Source organism: Aspergillus melleus (assembly GCF_016097325.1).
Source record: "Aspergillus melleus strain CBS 546.65 chromosome Unknown contig6, whole genome shotgun sequence".
NCBI classification, from domain to species: domain Eukaryota; kingdom Fungi; phylum Ascomycota; class Eurotiomycetes; order Eurotiales; family Aspergillaceae; genus Aspergillus; species Aspergillus melleus.
This window is the reverse complement of record NW_025763375.1, coordinates 631,942-649,039: the sequence shown is the minus strand read 5'-3', so window position 1 is coordinate 649,039 and position 17,098 is coordinate 631,942. Positions and strand designations below refer to the sequence as shown.

The following is a 17,098-nucleotide window of genomic DNA, read 5'->3' as shown; positions in this document are numbered from 1 at the left end:
GAAAAAGAAAAAAAAAATCACCTCCGTTCTCCTCCCTTCTCCCTCTCAGGCTCTCTTCCTCTTTCTCTTCCTGTTTGGGTCATCCTGGGTCTTGTCTCTCTTTTCCCTCTCTTCCCCCATACTCTGTCTGAACAGTCAATCCATCCAACAACCCACTTTCACTGCCCCCCCGGACCAACCACATTTTCTCTCTCTCTCTCTCTTTCCCTCTCCCTCTCCCTCTCTCCGTCTCTCTCTTTGCTGTTTCGCTCGCTCTTTTCTTGTCCCTCTCTTTTTCTTTTTCTCCCTCCAACTTTCCTTCTCCCTTCGATCTGCTGCCATCATTTAGTTATTTGATTCCATCATTCTTCGGATCCCTCCTGCCGATCCATTCCCCAAATCCCAGCCCGCCAACCAACCAGTGCCGGCGACACATTCACGCCGGAACCTACGTCCAGCGACGGGGAATTCCTCGTCCACCACTGCCTAGTCGATTATTTCGCATGGTTGGTTGTCGTCCGGCATTCTTTCTTACCTCACTTGTTCGTGACTTCCCTTTCATTTCCCTGTTCTGACTTTCGCGCTTCTCTGGCTCGTTCCCCTTCCGTTCTCGGGGGCCACACTCTTCTCTCCATGGTTTCGCTGGACTGACAACTTCCTTCACTAACATCGTTTCGCCTCTTCTAGTATACAGTGACCCTAAAAGATGTTGTCTGCTCCCGTAAAATCGGCCAAGCGGATATCTTCGCTCTTTTCATTGGGGTCGAATAAAGATAGTTCACTTCCGTCTTCGCCCAGTTCTCCTAATCCCAACAATTTTTCGCGATCCTCCCCCGATCAGCAACCTCAGGATAGACGCCGCAGCAGTTCCCGACCGACTCGCCTGTCCTCAAACCCCTATGTTGACCCCTCGGAACCAGTCCCTGCTCTGTCGCCGAACCCCAACGACAACTATGACCTCGACACTCCCCTGCAGCCTCCGCCCTCCCTCCTCGCTGTAAACCAGGACCTCGCCAACAGCGCTCCCAGCTCCCCCGACAGTGGACGGCCCCAAAGCCGTGGCCGCCTCAGGAGCTCAAGCCGACCCAACAGTTCCGCGGGGTTGTTTGTCCCCGGGTCGGGACCAGATTCGCGACCCGGAACCCCCTCATCCAAAAGGCGCAGCTGGCTTCCGGGTCGCCAGCGAGCCAGTTCGGTGGATACCAGGCAGGCGAACACCAACTTGCCGAATGCGTGGATTGCTGGATTAGATCAGAAGATTCTATACGACCTTGAACCCCTGTCAAAAGGCGAGCAGGTATGTAGTAGCCTGGTTTCGGGCAATAACCCCTGCCCCTCTCCTTTAGTCCCGATGCGTGGGTTGGAAATCACCAGGCCTGGGTGACTAAATTCTACCGTAACGACAGATTCCGGAATTGTGGAATGAGAACGGTGACACCTACGTTTACCTTTTCCCTCAAAATACCGGCCGATCCGCTTCCTTCAAAGTTCACTCCAATGTCTTTGCCGAATCGCCGTCGCTCAACTTCCTGGCCCGTGGATCGGATCCCCGTGCTCCCAAAACCCTGGAGGACCAGACCCAGTCCATGACGCTCGGAAGCCCCGTCGTTGGCTCTGCGTCGCCGCCGATGTCCCCTCAAGATCAGTTGCCCGAAGATGACAATGACAGTACTGGAAGTAGAAGAATGGCTTTCGTCGATGATGAAGGACAAGATGAAATGCAGGAGCTTCATTTGTACCTGCCAGTTCCCCTGAACTGCGACGTGTCCAATCCCATTACGCGCCTTGGGCAAGAGGACACGGAAACCCTTCTCCTGTTCCGCAACCTGTTCGCCTTTCTGTTAGGACAGTCCCTCATCGCCACGCCGCGGTCGCCATCGCTCTTTTCAATTTTTATGGACGTCGCCACGCTGCTGTCCCGCTTCGAGTTCTCGAACTTTGACGGGTCTAACTTTGGCGAGACGGTCACCACTAGCTTTGGTAACTACTGCGACGAATTGCACCTCGCCGACGTGCGTAAAAGCCGTGAGAAAACCCTGGAAGCCATCGTTCTAGGAGAACGACTGCGGTTCTTCCCGCTCTACCTGGAAGGCTTCGTACATGGTGTAGGAAAATTGGACGATCTGAAGCAGCTGCGAAGCCCCAAGTATGCCCTGATCAGCCCCGTCAGTCAGAAGCGGATGGAGCGAGGCTTCATCGACCTCGACACGCGTCTCCGGGTCCTGTACAGCAAGCTCGAAGATTTCGATTTCCCGTCCGTCTTCTCCGGTTTTGCCAACTCGGCCACCTCGGAGGAAAGTAAGATCATCCGCTTCAAGGCATGGAAGGCTGCATTCATGGAATTCCGTCGCTTTGTAATGCAGTACTACCGCCAGAGGTTCGGCTCGTGGCCGCCCAAGGCGCGGTCCAAGAAGAACCAATTCGAGGAAACCGGTCTCAACCGCCAAGTGCTGCTGGAGCTGTACAATGACTTCGCCAATCTCTACGATATGCTCGTCGATCGCACCGAGCTGACCACCCGAACCCTTGATATGGCTGCTTCCGAAGACGAGGAGAGCAACCCCCATGGCGACGTGACGCACCGGGCGCTCCGTCACGTCATGAGCGAGTATGATCGCAGCACACCTCCCGTTCAGCCGCCGATTCCATTCGATATTCCTCAGATGCCCGAACTCCAAACCATCCACCGAAAGCCGCTGGATGCCAAGAAGGAAGCCAAGCTGAAGCCGAAGAAGCTTAAGGATGCCGATATCAACGCCGTCCTGATGGGCTCGTACACTCGCGAGAGCTTGCGGCCGACGCCGTTTATCGAGGCTTTCATGCAGTTTGAGCGACGACAGGCGCACGGCAAGAACATCATGGACATCCAGGACCTTCGATGTGGCCAGTGGATCCTGCTGTACTGCATCATTCAGGCCCTGCCCTTGCTCATTGTGGACGTCCAAGACGTAAAGTTCAGCGAGGGAGTGGAATACTTCCTCTGCATCGCACCTCGTGGCGGTGCCCCCTGGACTCACAACGACGGCAAGACCGCCCGCAGCTGGTTCGGTGTGGCCGGTGGAGCTGGCGTTGTCAGTCTTCCCTCCGATGTGGTCATCAACGGTGTTGAAGGTATCTACCGCCGTAGTCACTGCTGGCGAGTTGCCGAGCAGTGGGCAGAGAAAGACGCCATTTTGGCGCCGCCGACCATTGAGGATCCGTACGACAACGAGTCGTCTTTGTCCTCGCCCTACCAGGGCCAGAACTCGTCTGCGGGCTCGTCCTCCGAGCAACAACAGCAGCAACAGCAACAACCGGGTCAACTCCCCGGCCCCCCTACGCCTCTTCTGTCTCCCGGCGGTGGTCTCACTCCACCGCCAGCTATCCCTCGCACGCATTCCCCGGCCGCCAGCCGTCGTGTCGATCACCGAATGTCCATCGCCCCGGGACTGGAAGCCTTGCCACTTCCCGCCGGCGTTGCCCCGATCGATCCTCCTTCGAGGCCCATGAGTCGCTTCAACCCCCAGATGAGTTTCGATGACATTCTCAAGCAGGTTCCAAACCAGAAGGGCCGAAAATAAAACCATGCCCCTTTTTCCTCACGAGGGTCTTGGCTTATAGACTTGTTTTCAGCCATTCACTTCCTTTCCTTTCCTTTCCTTTTTTCTTCAGCCCAGCTGGGCCCACGACATGTCTTCCCGCATAGCTGCATTAGTAATTCCATGCCCTTTCAGCTTTTGTGTCTTGTCGTCCTTGCATATGTTGGTTCTGTCTGTCTCAAACTTTGTCATTTGTTTTTCCACTTTTCTTAATTGCAGGGTTCCCTTATTGATCATCCCTGGGCGTACACCAATCTACATGGACCAAAAGGCTGAATCGGCGTCAATGCGAGAATCCTTGGAATTTCGGGGGAAGAAGAAGACGAAGAAAATAAATAAAAGAGTGTTTAATATTCTGTCTGCAAAGCGCGCATTCTGTTTGATCCGGAGGCATCGTGGCCATGATCTTTTTGAATATCTGTCTCCCTTTTTCTTTACTTTTCACATTTTTTTTCTTTTTTTTTTATCTCTTGCATTTTATCTCCCTCCGATTCCCTCATCCTTTTTCTTATTCTTTCCCAGCCCCTGTCTGATATGGGGAGTGTCTTGTCTAGACTCGTGAAAGACTGATTTGATGTTATTTAAGCATGAGACGGATAGAGATAATAACCCTCGGTGTTGGGGTGATAATATAATCCAAAACCTCCTGTATGGAGAGTGAGCAAGATTGATTTGGTTTTTTCTTCTCTCGTGTGACTTGTGATTGTCTGATTCTGTCTGATTCTGGCGAGTTTCAAGCAGCCCGTCAGCCCTCTCTTGTTCTTTTCTTTCGTTTTCTCTGCTGTGGTTGATTCTTTTGGAGTTCGAGTGTTCTTTGGCCTCTTTCTGGTGGGCTTGTTTGTGCGTGTGCAGGTACAAGTTATTGGATAGGTTATTGTTCAATTTATTCTTATTCTTTCGTGTCATTTTTCTCCCGCACAACTAACGAGCTGGGAGGGGAGAATGACGACTTGTGGATGAGGGACTTCGAGAACCGAGTCAAACGGGGACCGATCGATCAACTCGATCAATTGATTAACATTTTTCAAGCCCAATTTCTAGGTACAATCGATCATGTCGCGCTCCCGCTCCAGCGTCGCCAGCGACAACAATGATCGCTTGGAACCGCGCCTCCTCCGAGCCGTCGAACACGACGACCTCGACGCTCTCCGGCACGTCATCGCCCAGGCGCGAGACAACGGGCAATTCAGCGAAGGATTCCTGCGCGTGGGACTCATGCGCAGCTGCGATCGCGACAAGGCCGACGCTACGAAATACCTGCTCGGACTGGGCGCCAGGACCGATGGCGGCACGAACAACGCCAACCAGAACAACAACCGGCCCTCGCCGCTGCTGCGCGCCGTGGAGCGCAATCATCCGCGCATCGTGCAGCTGCTGCTCGAGCACGGCGCGTCGGCCGAGACCCGCGACAAGAAAGGCCGCACGGCGCTGATGACCGCCGCCTGGCGGAATCACTGGCATATCCTGCAGGTGCTGATCCAGCGGGGCGCGGACGTCAACGCGAAGGACCATCGCGGCCGCAATGTGCTGCATAATCTGGCGGCGGATAAGCAGTGCGATTGGGGTGAGGACGTGGTGAACCTGCTGCTGAAAACGACGTGTCATGTCGACGGGGCGATGGGACAGGACGAGCTGGGCCGGACGCCGTTACACTGGGCCTGCGCGACGGGGAAGCGGCGGTTCGCGGAGCTGCTGCTGACGAGACCGAACGGGCTTATCGTGGACGTGAATGCCATCGAGTCGAGGAACAAGACGGCACTGCATCTGGCGGTTGCGCACGGCCGCGAGGACATCGTGCAGCTGCTCCTGCGACATCGAGCGGATATCGGCTCGCGGAGCGATGGCGGGTGGACGGCACTGCATTATGCCTGCGACAAGGGCTTCGAGGAGCTGGTGCGCATGCTGCTGCATGCCGGCGCGAAGATCAACAGCCAGCTGCTGAACGGGGTCACGCCGCTGCATCTGGCCGCGCAGGCGGGACATACCGAGATCGTGAAGTGTCTGCTGGAGCGACAGGACCTGAAGCGCCGGGTCCGCGATAACTTCGGGAGTACGCCGTTTTTACGCGCGGCGCAGTTCAAGCGCAAGGATATCGTGTCGCTGCTGGCGCCGTTCAACAACGTCGATGCGCTCTCAGCCGATGCCAGGGGCGCGTGCGAAGGGTTCGAGGCGACGGTGGTTGATTTTGGGAACTTCCACAACGAGAACCGTGTGAAGAAGACGAGTGTGTTTAACCTGCTCTTCGGCCGCGATGCCGAGAATCCTCGCAAACAGGCCTTTAATACGCTCCCCGCGGACAGCAAGGCCACCGATTTCCGATGGATCCATCTGCCGGCCAACAATATGGCCTGGGTGGAGGCGTTGCTGACCAAGGCGTTTATCGAGGAAGGGGCGCACGACGTGGATAGCTTCAAAGGTCTCGAGCGGTCGTTTCGCTATCAGCATCGTGGCCAGCGAACGCACGCTCACTTCATGCGTCCTTTGTGTCAGAGTTCGCCTCGGGCGCCACGGAATCGCACAGAGGATAGTTCCGAGGAGTCGGTGGAAGACAAAGACACCAGCGCCCCTCCGCGCATTGTCATCAACGGGACGTCGCACGACACGTCGCCCAAAATCCCGGCCCCGGGCCAAAAGGGCAAGAAGCAGAAACCGCAAGGGGGGAAATCCGACCGAGTAGAAAGCAATCCGCAGGACGACAGCAACGGGTCTCAGGGTAAGAAAGCCAGCAAGAACGGCAAACGCGGGAAGAATGGAGGGTCTGGATCCAAGTCAGAATCGAAATTTCATGCGCATGATCGGCATCGCTCGCCGCTGTCCTTCTGCAAGGAATCGGTGACGTGTAATGTATGCATGTTCATGCCTTACTTGCATTTCGAGACGGCGGAACGGCGCCAGAAGATGCAGGAGGCGATCCAAAGAGCCGAGACGCTGAATCTCCCGGCCCCGGGCATTAGTCGGTCCCCGACGCGCGACGAGATGCTGATCCGAGCCCATCTGGCATCCTCGTCGGCGTCGCTGCATGTGCGACGAACGCTCGACCAGTTCTTCTACCCGAACATCGACACGCAGATCCGTGACCAGGATCAGGTGGTCTACCGGTATCAGACCAAGGGCCAGGGCCGCGAGCGATACTGGTCGGAACCGAAGATCTTCATGGTCGACCAGCTGTGGATGTGGATCATCGGCACGAACCTGATCGTGACCAGCTTCCCGCAGCGCTGGGAACAACCGAAGAACGACCCGCTCAACGTGCTGGACGGGGTCATCGAGGACATCAACTCAAAGACGCGCGAGCCCGTGCGGTCCATCTACGACCTGGCCATCGTCATCACCAACCGCTGCTCCGGCGTCTTCGACCGCCATCGCATGGGCGACGAGGAGTATCAGTTCCTGGACATGTTCGAGGCCTCGATCGGCATTGCGACGGATCGCGAGACAGTGCTCTTCAGCCGGTTTAACCGCGCCTCGGCACAGGCGTCGGAGTGGCTCAAGAGTCACCGCAAACTCAGCCGCTTTGCGCGTGCGCGCAAGAACGAAGGAACCGATGCGACGGACCGTCGCGACCACCGACTCCTCGAGCCCTCAACCCACGATCACGACCCCCTCGACGAAGAGGAGGAAGAAGAGCCCCTCTTCGTCGACAACCTCCTCGACATCGGGCAAGAAACCGACCTCCTCTCCGAAGCCAAGGACATCCGCGACGAGCTCAACATGATCCACACCGTACTCCAACACCAACAGCACGTCCTGGCCGACCTCCAAGAAGTAATCTGCGACATCTACCACGGCCAACAACGCTCCCAATACGAAGCCCGCAAGCGCTTCAAAGAACAACAACGCACCATCGACATGCACATGAAAGACATCGAACGAATGGACAAACAAGCCGAACGAATCTACTCCTCCATCACCGACCTACTCGACCTGAAGCAAAAGCACGCCAACGCGTTCGAGGCGCGGTTCGCGCGCGATCAAGCCGCGGGGACCACCCGCCAGGGCAAGATCATCATGGTGTTCACGATCGTGACGATCGTGTTCCTGCCGCTGTCGTTCATCACCTCTTTCTTCACCATCGACATGCAGGAGTTCCCGCATGCCCCGAACGGCGACTCCCAGCTTCGACTGCCCTATGTTGCGAAATACACCTTCGGGATCGGTTTCGCCATCTCCATCCCGCTTATCTTGCTGGCCCTGGCGGTCGATGATATCGGTGATGGATGTCAGGAGGGGATTCGGCGCGCGAGGCGGTGGATGTCGACGCGGAGGACGAGTGAGGAGGGGAGGGGGAGGGTGGATGGAGGGGAGCTCTATGCGACGCCGACGGCGTTGGAGATGGAGAAGATTCTTAGTGTGCGGCGCAGCGTGGATACTCAGTTCGGGGGGAGTTTGTTGCCGATGTCGACGAGGGGGACGGGGAGGACGGTAGGGAAGAGTATGCTTGTGAGGGGTGAATTGGATTGACGATTTATTGATTCTGATATGATCTGGTGATGATAACTATGATGAATGATTGAATGTATGTATGTACGAATATATCTTGGAATAGAAATGAACAATGTATTACCGAATATTTGCCTACCTACTTACCCTTCTAATTCTGCAAACCTGTCTACTCATTCGCTTGCGCCTGACTATTGATACTCAAAGGCGTGGATTGTTGAATACTAGATAATACAACATCCTATTCAAATGTCCCCTGAAACCCCAAATCCGCTCCGAACGACGTTGTAGGCAAAATTACTATCTAAGAAAGTAGGGCTACCCAGACCCAGACCCAGACCTACATACCATATCGGGTGCGCAGGAGCGAGAAAGCAAGCCCAAACTCGACCACAAGCTAATAATTATCCTAGCGATGAGATAAAGTCACCACTGCTCCGACTCGCTGATATGCGATTGGACTGATGGCTTCTGGATGTATGCGTATGCGTAACAGGCCTGCTTTTTATGCCAGATAATCTCACCCTCCTGTTAACTTCCCAAGGACTCGACGGGTCAGATAGTCGCGGGTACCGTGCAGGATCGCACGGTGAGTTATCTTATTAGATGCCTTCCCATCACTCCTTCCTCCAATTCAAGTTGAGGTTTGCAAAGACTATGTATATTGTTTGAGAGATGGAAAGGTCTAACCCAGCGCCTACACCTACAACAGAGCCAATGCATCAAGAACCTAAAGCAGTTCTAGAACCCGCAGGATTCAGCTTAGAGGAAATGGTCGAGGTGAACGTCTTCCTGGCCAATATGGAGGACTTTGAGATGATGTATGAGACGTATTTGGAGTGGTTTGGGGGGATAACCCGGTGAGAATGTATGTATACCTCTCCATTCACCACCCTTCCCCTACCTGTCTCATTTGATGATGTAGTTGGGGCTGAATTCGAGGTTGATGTGTTGTTTTGTTTTGATAGATGTGTTGCGGTTAGTCGATTCCGGAGTATACGGATGTGGCAATGAAGTGTGTGGCGCTTTTGTGATAATGGCGGGGTGAGACTGGCTGTTGATGAGCTTTACTATGGATATAGCTGTGAAAGATAGGATAAGGTTGAGTTTAAATTCGTGTTGCCTTGAATGGCACAGCCGGTGTTATTGAAGCACCATTAATGTAGGGTGACCCGGTACCTTGAGCTTTCCTTCTATATCGGACGTACTGTCTATATGCGAGGTTAGACTGTACATATCATATAAAGAACAAGATCTAACCGACAGAAAAACATGTAATTGAATCATCACCCTCTTTTTATCTACATCTATGGCACCTAAAGCAAAACCAAAACCAAAACCCAAACCTGAAATGAAGTGTTCCAGCGATCTGCCCTCTCGACAACTCTGGATTTAGGGCTCGCTAGGACAGCAACCATCATTCCCCATACAATCAACCCCTTTAAGACGTTTCTTTTAGTCCCCCTAGAAATGTCCAACAACAGAGAAACGATCAACACCGGTAGAATTCCTCCCGCGCGGCCATTCTATAACCAAGCTGTTAAGTATTGCAAACGACGTCGCTTCTTCTCCGGTCAACTTCCGAAAGATTCTACCGGCCGGATTTTTCGAGATGCACCGTCCAGGGCCGGGCAGTTCATGTCTGCTTAACCTTTCCTCAAGTTCGGTCGAGTATAGCAAGGAGATGCGATGTTGACCCAAGGATCTACATAGTTAGGGTCAAGTGGATCCGGAAGACTGACTAAACGAATAAACGAATACGTTTCGTGTTCGTAGTTCGTACTCCGCAGGCAACTACGGATCCGTCACAATATAGATCTACTACGTTGCGATATGTTTCTCGCCACATGAACCTATAAATACTCCATGATGAGACGGCAGCTGCATGCCGTCTGTTCCCAATCATCAAGGAAAAGAGACTACATCGCTAGACAGCACCATGAAGGCCTTCAGTTTCGCAACCACACTTATCACCGCATTCCTCGCCACCATCGAAGGAACATCCGCCATCCCCAAACCCAGGACCAGCCCACTGAGAGAGGAAGCAAGTAGCAAGGGAATCCTCATCGGGTCCGGGGCAATCAACCCAAACTACCTCAATGATACTCAATTTGCGACTGTCCTCGCCGAGCAATTCGAGAGCCTCTCCCCCGAGAATGAGCTGAAATGGTCCTTCATTCACCCGACCCCAGGACACTACAACTGGGCCCCGATCGACCGGCTCGTCGACTTCGCGAAGCACAATGATATGGTGGTCAAAGGCCACGGGCTCATCTCGAGCTGCTGCAACCCGAACTACCTGCGAAACATCACCGACCCCGGACAGTTCCGTGCTGCCATGTCCGCTCACTTCGAGGCGATCATGCACCGCTACAACGACACGCTGGACCGCTGGGACGTGGTCACTGAGGCCCTCGAAACAATGGGCGGCGGACTACAGCACAACGACTTCTACAAGGTCCTCGGGCCCAGCTACATCGAGGATGCATTCCGGATCGCCCGTGCGGCAGGCCCTACCGCCAAACTGTTCATCAACGAGAACCAAGTCGAGTCACACCCCGGCAAGCGTCAAGAACTCTACGACCTGGTTTCCGGCCTGCTGGATAACGGCGTCCCTATCGACGGCGTTGCGCTCCAGATGCACATCACAGAGGTCGCGCCCATCCCCGGCGTCTTGACGGAGATGGTCGATTCGTACAAGGCTCTGGGGTTGGAAGTCTCCATTGCGGAAATGGATGTCCATACGCTGAACGCTACGCTGCAAACGGATATTTATAACGCCGTCATCAGCGAGGCGCTTGATGCTGGTATCACCGACATCAGCTTCTGGGGGTTTACGGATAAGCACGCTTATACTTGGATCAAGGGCGCGAAGCCTTTGATGTTTGATGAGTATTATAATCCGAAGGGGGCATTTTATGCTACGCATACGGCGCTGACGGGTTTCGACAATAAATCTTGAGTAGCTGATGGTTTTGAGCGGTGGAATGGATGTTTCTTCGAAGGGGTTGACTGTATTTGTACTGTACAATGAGGACTAAGGTCGAGAAAGAGGGTTGTGACTTTGCTTCATACTCCCGAAAGCTTGGCTTTTGTTTACCCAAATCACAAAGGCTTTGAACAGCTTAAGGGAGCCCGATCCTATAAATATTCTGTACTTTTTAGTATTCGATGATTCACTCTTTAGTATCAATGCTTAGACGCATACCAACTTCTATTGATATACAGGTCGCTAGTCTCTGTACAAGAGCTGACTGCATGCATTTTAATACAAACAATTGGATTTAGCCGGCAGAAGACCAGTAACATGAAACAATTGTCACGTTTATATCTAACCTCTATAACACCGAATCATGATTCGAAACAAAAGGAGCACCCCAGCTACCCTAAACAGGTCAAGAATCACCACTCTCACCCATACAGGTCCGCAGGATCCTCACCGCAACCGACTCACCACTCCAATACGCACCGGTCAGAGTCCCCAGCGCCACAAAAGGCGCCGTATGCTCCCCGGCCAACCAGATATGACGCTCGGGCTGTCCTTATCGCAGATCCCGAATTCCCTCTTCCAGCTTATACTCCGACTGCTTCTTCTTCTCCGCGGCAATCGTAAAGTTCATGTACGAGCCATGTCCGGCGAGCTCGTCGTTCTGCCAGTTCGTCGCGAGGACGGCTTCCGGACGACACTCCGGCTCCGTGGCCCGGTAGTTCGGAAGGCGGCTGTAATACGGTTGGAAGAAGTCATTGATGATCTGGAAGTATTCCGCAGAAGTGGGATCGTGTGGCGCGATGAGCGACGTCAACTTCGCTGCGCAGGACCCGTACAGCTGGAAAAGAAGGGTCGGTTGGGCGTTGTCTGCGCCGAAGACCTCGCTCGAGGCGAGCGAGAGGATCTCAATGTCCCAGGAGTCGGGGTTTGATTGCACGGTGTACTCCGGGGTGAGGAAGTGCGCGAAGGATTCCAGGCTGGGTTGTCCTGGCGGAGAGGAGGATGCGTCCCAGAATGCAGAGGGGAAGCGGATGTACACTTTCTCCAAGCTGCTGTACGTGGCTTCTGAGATGGCTCGGCTGATTTGAGGAGCTAGGGGTGGGTTGAATTCGATAGTGTGGTTTTTCGGTGTTCCTAGGGGCACTGTCACCACGATGTCGTCGAACTCGAAGGTACGGGCGTCTTTCGTTTGCACGACGACTCGGTGGTCTTTGTCGGGGGAATTGGTAATCGCCGTGACAGCTGTGTTGAAGTGCATTGTTGCCCGTTGGAGAACCGCGTTCGAGATGCGGTCCAGGATTTTCCCGTGGGTGTTGGCTACGAACAGATTGTCTATGAATCCGATTAGCATGGATCCAGAAGTCATCAGGATCAATCAATACTTACCCCCGTCCAAACATTCCTCCAACCACATATACTTCATACTTTGTCGCTCCCAGGAATCACCAATGAATCATCCCCACATCGCGGCCATGTCCATGACGAGCGTCGAGTCTGTGTCACAAAGACCCATCTTCTGGACCTGATCAGCAAAGAAGTCCTTAAGACTATAGTCTGACGGGATGTGGGGATATTTATCATTGCTGTACTTGAACGCTTTGTCAACAAGGCTCCAGACCGTGTCTAGGGCCCAGGAGACCTTGTCAGGATCGACTTCCACGCCATTTCTCCCAAAGATGAACGGAGTATCTTCGATTCCGCAGAGCGCTGTTCCGGTCTCTTTGGCTAAGGCCATGATAGGGTTGGTAGATGTTCCGTGAACCCAGTTGGGGCCCCTTTTTTTTCAAACAAAGTCAGCCTCTATGTCCCCGGGATAGATCATGACGTTCCTCCGGGGCGAATACTTACATATCTACTGAATGGCCCAGCATGTCAGTCTGGTGGACCTGTGAAGAGAGATCAGTTAGCATGTTTATTTACTTAGAGGCAATGATTGTATCAGGTATACATACTCTTCCTCCAATCCGATCGCGCGCTTCAAGGATCGTCACCTCGAGTCCATGCGCGAGTAGGATATCTGCACATCGTAGGCCTGCGAACCCGGCACCGACGATGCCAACATGGCGAGCTTGCTTGTCCTTAGAATGGCCTGTTTGGTTGGAGAGCAAGGCCTGGGCAGATGGCAGGAGATTCTCAGAGTATTCCGCGAGGTCCTGCGACATGCGCGAGACTTGATGGGGATCGGAATAGCTCTCCGGGTGTGAGTTCTAAGCTCCATCGTGTGTTGTTAGATTTTTCTGTGTTGTTTAAGATATTGTTGTTGATATAGATAAGGATATGCTACTCATGATGAACATGCGAATCTCTCTCGTTTTATACTTGCGTGTTCCTTTGTTCTGGCGGCAATACAGAGAAATCGTCTCTACAAAAGAATACTCGGGATCCGTCCATACTTGGGGATACAAGGAAAATCCCAGGTTCTTAAGCGTCAAAGTCTAGTCCATTGAAGACCCGGATGTTTTCACTCTTCCCGTTATGGTCCTTTTGAGGGCCTAGGTAAGTTAATACATCTTTTACTAGAGAGAGATGTTTGAACAGTTCAACCCATAATCATGTCACAAGATAGCTATGAAGCGCATCAATTACCAAATGTTGGATGTGAATTTTCAGTTTGCTCTTGCTTCTTGGTTAGGCTCTCGTCCCAAAACATATTTGCTCATGTTCGAGGCATACATCTGCAAGTCATTTTCGATGGGCATGAGTAGCAGGGTCGAGGTAGTTTGGGGAGTCCACGCCCTACATGAGAGTCAAAGCGGCTTGCAGTACATGTCTATCTGTTTACAATTTAGGGGAGAAAACGTAGTAGAGTCAAGAAACGGCATCTTTAACCAAAACCCTCCAGTTCCCGATCTATTATGTCCTCTTAATATCACCGTGCCACTTCAAGCAACGGGAATGACTTTGGCATTTGCTAATAAATCGAGTGATTCAACTCAAAGAACAATCGTAAGAGGCACTCCTGATTTCATGTAAGTATAAAAATGACATCTTTTATCTTAAAGTGACCTAACGCAATCTAAAAAGGCAACCTAGTCACTATTATGGCCAATATCTTCCTCTAGACTTGTGGCTCCCCGGCTATTTCCTCAAATCTCTTTTGTTTCTTTTTTCTTTTTCTTCTTCGATTACTCTTTGGCACGAGTTCATCAGAACAAAGAGGGAAAGCATACCCTAACACCCTATCAACATATTCTTTGTCTCGGAAAGCTACCTACCTGGATTTTTCCGAATGCTCCTAGTGAAGAATAAACAAGGCAATACAGCTCCGATTCTAAACACCGTTATGAACCCCCCACCTAAGCCCAAGAAGAGTTCTTGATCTAATGGGGCGGAGAAGGCGACATTCAACGATCTGGTTCCGTAGGGCATACGTCTCACTGACGAGGTATACCTGGTACTATCCTCATCCAACCATCACCCTCTGGCTACAGCCATGATTTGAGTCTGATTACCGATGCCAGCTTGCCCTCGGTGACCAATGGGCCTGGATACCCAGTTATCGCCCACTGGGCATCATACTCTTCCGCTCTTAGCGGCTCCAATGTGTATGCAGGTAAACAAGGTATAGTTAGTGGAAGATGGCATGCCATTGATGACATTGAGCTTCCTGATGCCATTCGCAATGCTACAGTCATCGGCACTGAGTATCGTTGGGACCGAAGGCCACGATTGTGGTCGGCGACAACGAACAGAGGAAAGCCGCGATACCTACTACTGGCGCTCTTGCTACTAACACTGCTGCTCTTGTTTAAAAAGAAGAGATGTCGGTAGAATCATCTGCGGCCTCTTCACCACAATGTGGGTGGGTGCCTTGGTAGGCTGCCACAATCTAGTTTAGATCATTTCGTTCTCCTCCATTTTAGTAGCAGTAGTAGCACCCGTAATCTCTTTCTGATCCTCTCGTCCCACATGTGTACATACATACGCTCCTCGAGACTACCTATACTGGCTTCTATTCCCGGATTAGCTCCCGGTAGACCCGTTTCTGCCCCATTCTACGTCCTCTCTCTTCCCCGCTACACCGGCTATACGCTACCTTACTATTTCCTTTGTTCAATGCTACTTTGCGATGTCATCTTCTTCCCTTCAAAAGAAGCGGAAACCCGAAGCCAGCCTTGAGATACGTTCCCCGCGGCGATCGCGCCATGGCGCCTCTGCTTCCCGGCCACCCGTCGCTCACAGGGTCGCGGAGGACGCGTCGATCCATTCAATCATTGCTCACAATCCACGAACGCGTCTTTACGTGGATCCGATAGCCTGGACGTCAGACCATCTGCAGTATCTGAGATGTTCTTTCAGCCTGCAGAAGACGCTCCCCAAAGAAGATTGCCGTGATCTTACACCCGGTGAACTTGGCCAACTGACCGCCGCATCCTAGCTGTCCAAACACGCCCCGCGTCTAAAGATCCAACTGGCACAAGTGAGCACCCTTGAGGTCAAGAAATTCGCCGTTCAGGAGATTCTTGAAGCCTACGATATCCGTCCACAAGGGTAACTAAACCTACCTTACCTGACGATTGATCATTCTGGTCAACAAGTTCTAAAGCATGGCTCTTTTGCTGATTTCTACTATAGGAACTCGGAATGGCTGTCGTTCAGGTTCAACCATCAAGCCGCTGCGACGCTTCCTACAGATGGCATTTTCGCGTCTAGCGCTGCTCCCTCAAATCTCGCTTTTATCAGCTTCGACACGGTTCGATCGCTCCGTGAGAGCTATCTTCGGTTGGATAAAGCGTCCAATGTATCAGTTCTCAATAATAAGCGGGGGAATCTGCGGCTTCTCGAGCCGTTGAATCCAGCTGAGGATCCATACCTCATAGCGGTGCTCATCGCTCTGGCTCAAGAACAGAGACAACAGCAGCAGCAGCAGCAGCAGCAACAGCAACAGCACAATAGCCGAAACGTGAAACCATCCACAGATGGTACATGGACAACAAGTCCAGGCCGTCTGCCCTCCAATCTTCCAAACGAAGCTCAATCTTCCGAGGTATGCCGCATCTCCCCTAACGAAGATCAGCACTCAAATAAAAGTCCTGACACAGTCTCCAAAGGTGAAACTTCTCGCGATTTCTAGCGCAATGGCAAAATACCTTTATGTCTACACTGCTACGATTCCCGCGGTGTTCCTCGATAAGTTCGACGAACCAGGGCGCTGCTCGCCAAGCGACCCCATTGCAGTATCCTATTACCGCATCGCCATCAGAGGAGAAAGGTCACTGGATAGGTTACATTGGCTTCTCTGCTCGGGCTCGTGTAGTTCTTGTGCAGGACAGATGCGAGCATGTGTAGGCTTGAAGAGCTGACTTGTTATACCGTCCTGTGGTCCTTGCGGAGCCCTACACTGTCTCAACCGTGAGGAGGCGTGGAAGAACCGTCTGCGTGCGTGTGTGCGCATTTGTGAACAAGGAACCGAGCATCGCTTCCTCGCGCGCATATCAAATAATCGACCGAGAACCAGCGCGTCCGCTTACTGCCGCCCCTCCGCCAGATACCAATGAATCGCGGCCGGATGATCAATCTAGAAGAAAAATCAACGAACCGCGAATAGATAACCAGCGGGCGCACCTTTAAAATTGGCAGATAAGCGCCGCATGCGATTACAGAAGAAACTGCAAGAAAATCCAGATCAAGCCGAGAGCATGGCGATCAAAGACAAGCAGTGACTGTGGCCAGGATCATCCAACCACGCTTCTGACTGCTAGAAATAAGGCAATGACGCAGAAATATGATTCAGGAAAAGCGCAAACAATGCAACAGAAAATGGTTCCATTCCCATGAATATCACGAAAGGGAACCGAGTCATCGGCGCACTGCTAAAGCCGGACTTTGGTTCAATTAGAGAAGTGGTTCCCATCTATGACTTCCTTCCCTATGGATGAGATCCTCAGCACGATGGGATGGCTTAACCGAGGTCGTGGTCGTTATTCGGGATTATCGATGGCAAAATAAGAGAAAAGAGAAAGTTATCCACCCTTTGAGTGAGTTTTAAAATGGAAAAGAGATTGCTACAACTCGCATCCCATGCAAGTAGGCAATCCTTACAGGTGTTCAACATCGATAATCATCAAAAACATTAAATCCATAATATATACTCCGAAGACAAAGGTCCAAA

At 52.4% G+C, this 17,098-nt stretch overlaps 5 protein-coding genes across 5 annotated transcripts; 3 read left to right on the top strand and 2 right to left on the bottom strand.

The window, feature by feature from the left end:
- Positions 1-685: 685 nt before the first annotated feature.
- LDX57_009995 (uncharacterized protein) lies at positions 686-3,539 on the top strand (the record flags this gene model as incomplete). Its single annotated transcript, XM_046091737.1, has 2 exons — positions 686-1,276; positions 1,386-3,539. The coding sequence occupies 2 exons, from the start codon at positions 686-688 to the stop codon at positions 3,537-3,539; spliced, it is 2,745 nt and encodes a 914-aa protein (XP_045947714.1).
- A 1,071-nt stretch (positions 3,540-4,610) lies between these two features.
- Positions 4,611-8,371, top strand: LDX57_009994 (ankyrin repeat protein; the record flags this gene model as incomplete). Its single annotated transcript, XM_046091736.1, has 1 exon — positions 4,611-8,371. One exon carries the CDS (start codon positions 4,611-4,613, stop codon positions 8,016-8,018), a length of 3,408 nt encoding a protein of 1,135 aa, XP_045947713.1. The 3' UTR covers positions 8,019-8,371.
- A 1,464-nt stretch (positions 8,372-9,835) lies between these two features.
- On the top strand, positions 9,836-10,959 carry LDX57_009993 (endo-1,4-beta-xylanase; the record flags this gene model as incomplete). The annotated part of the gene is made up of 1 exon (XM_046091735.1): positions 9,836-10,959. Exon 1 carries the CDS (start codon positions 9,883-9,885, stop codon positions 10,957-10,959), a length of 1,077 nt encoding a protein of 358 aa, XP_045947712.1. The 5' UTR covers positions 9,836-9,882.
- Positions 10,960-11,539: 580 nt separating this feature from the next.
- LDX57_009992 (uncharacterized protein) lies at positions 11,540-12,400 on the bottom strand (the record flags this gene model as incomplete). Its single annotated transcript, XM_046091734.1, has 2 exons — positions 11,540-12,318; positions 12,373-12,400. The coding sequence occupies 2 exons, from the start codon at positions 12,398-12,400 to the stop codon at positions 11,540-11,542; spliced, it is 807 nt and encodes a 268-aa protein (XP_045947711.1).
- Positions 12,401-12,439: 39 nt separating this feature from the next.
- LDX57_009991 (uncharacterized protein) lies at positions 12,440-13,148 on the bottom strand (the record flags this gene model as incomplete). Its single annotated transcript, XM_046091733.1, has 3 exons — positions 12,440-12,761; positions 12,835-12,872; positions 12,939-13,148. 3 exons carry the CDS (start codon positions 13,146-13,148, stop codon positions 12,440-12,442), a joined length of 570 nt encoding a protein of 189 aa, XP_045947710.1.
- Positions 13,149-17,098: the final 3,950 nt, after the last annotated feature.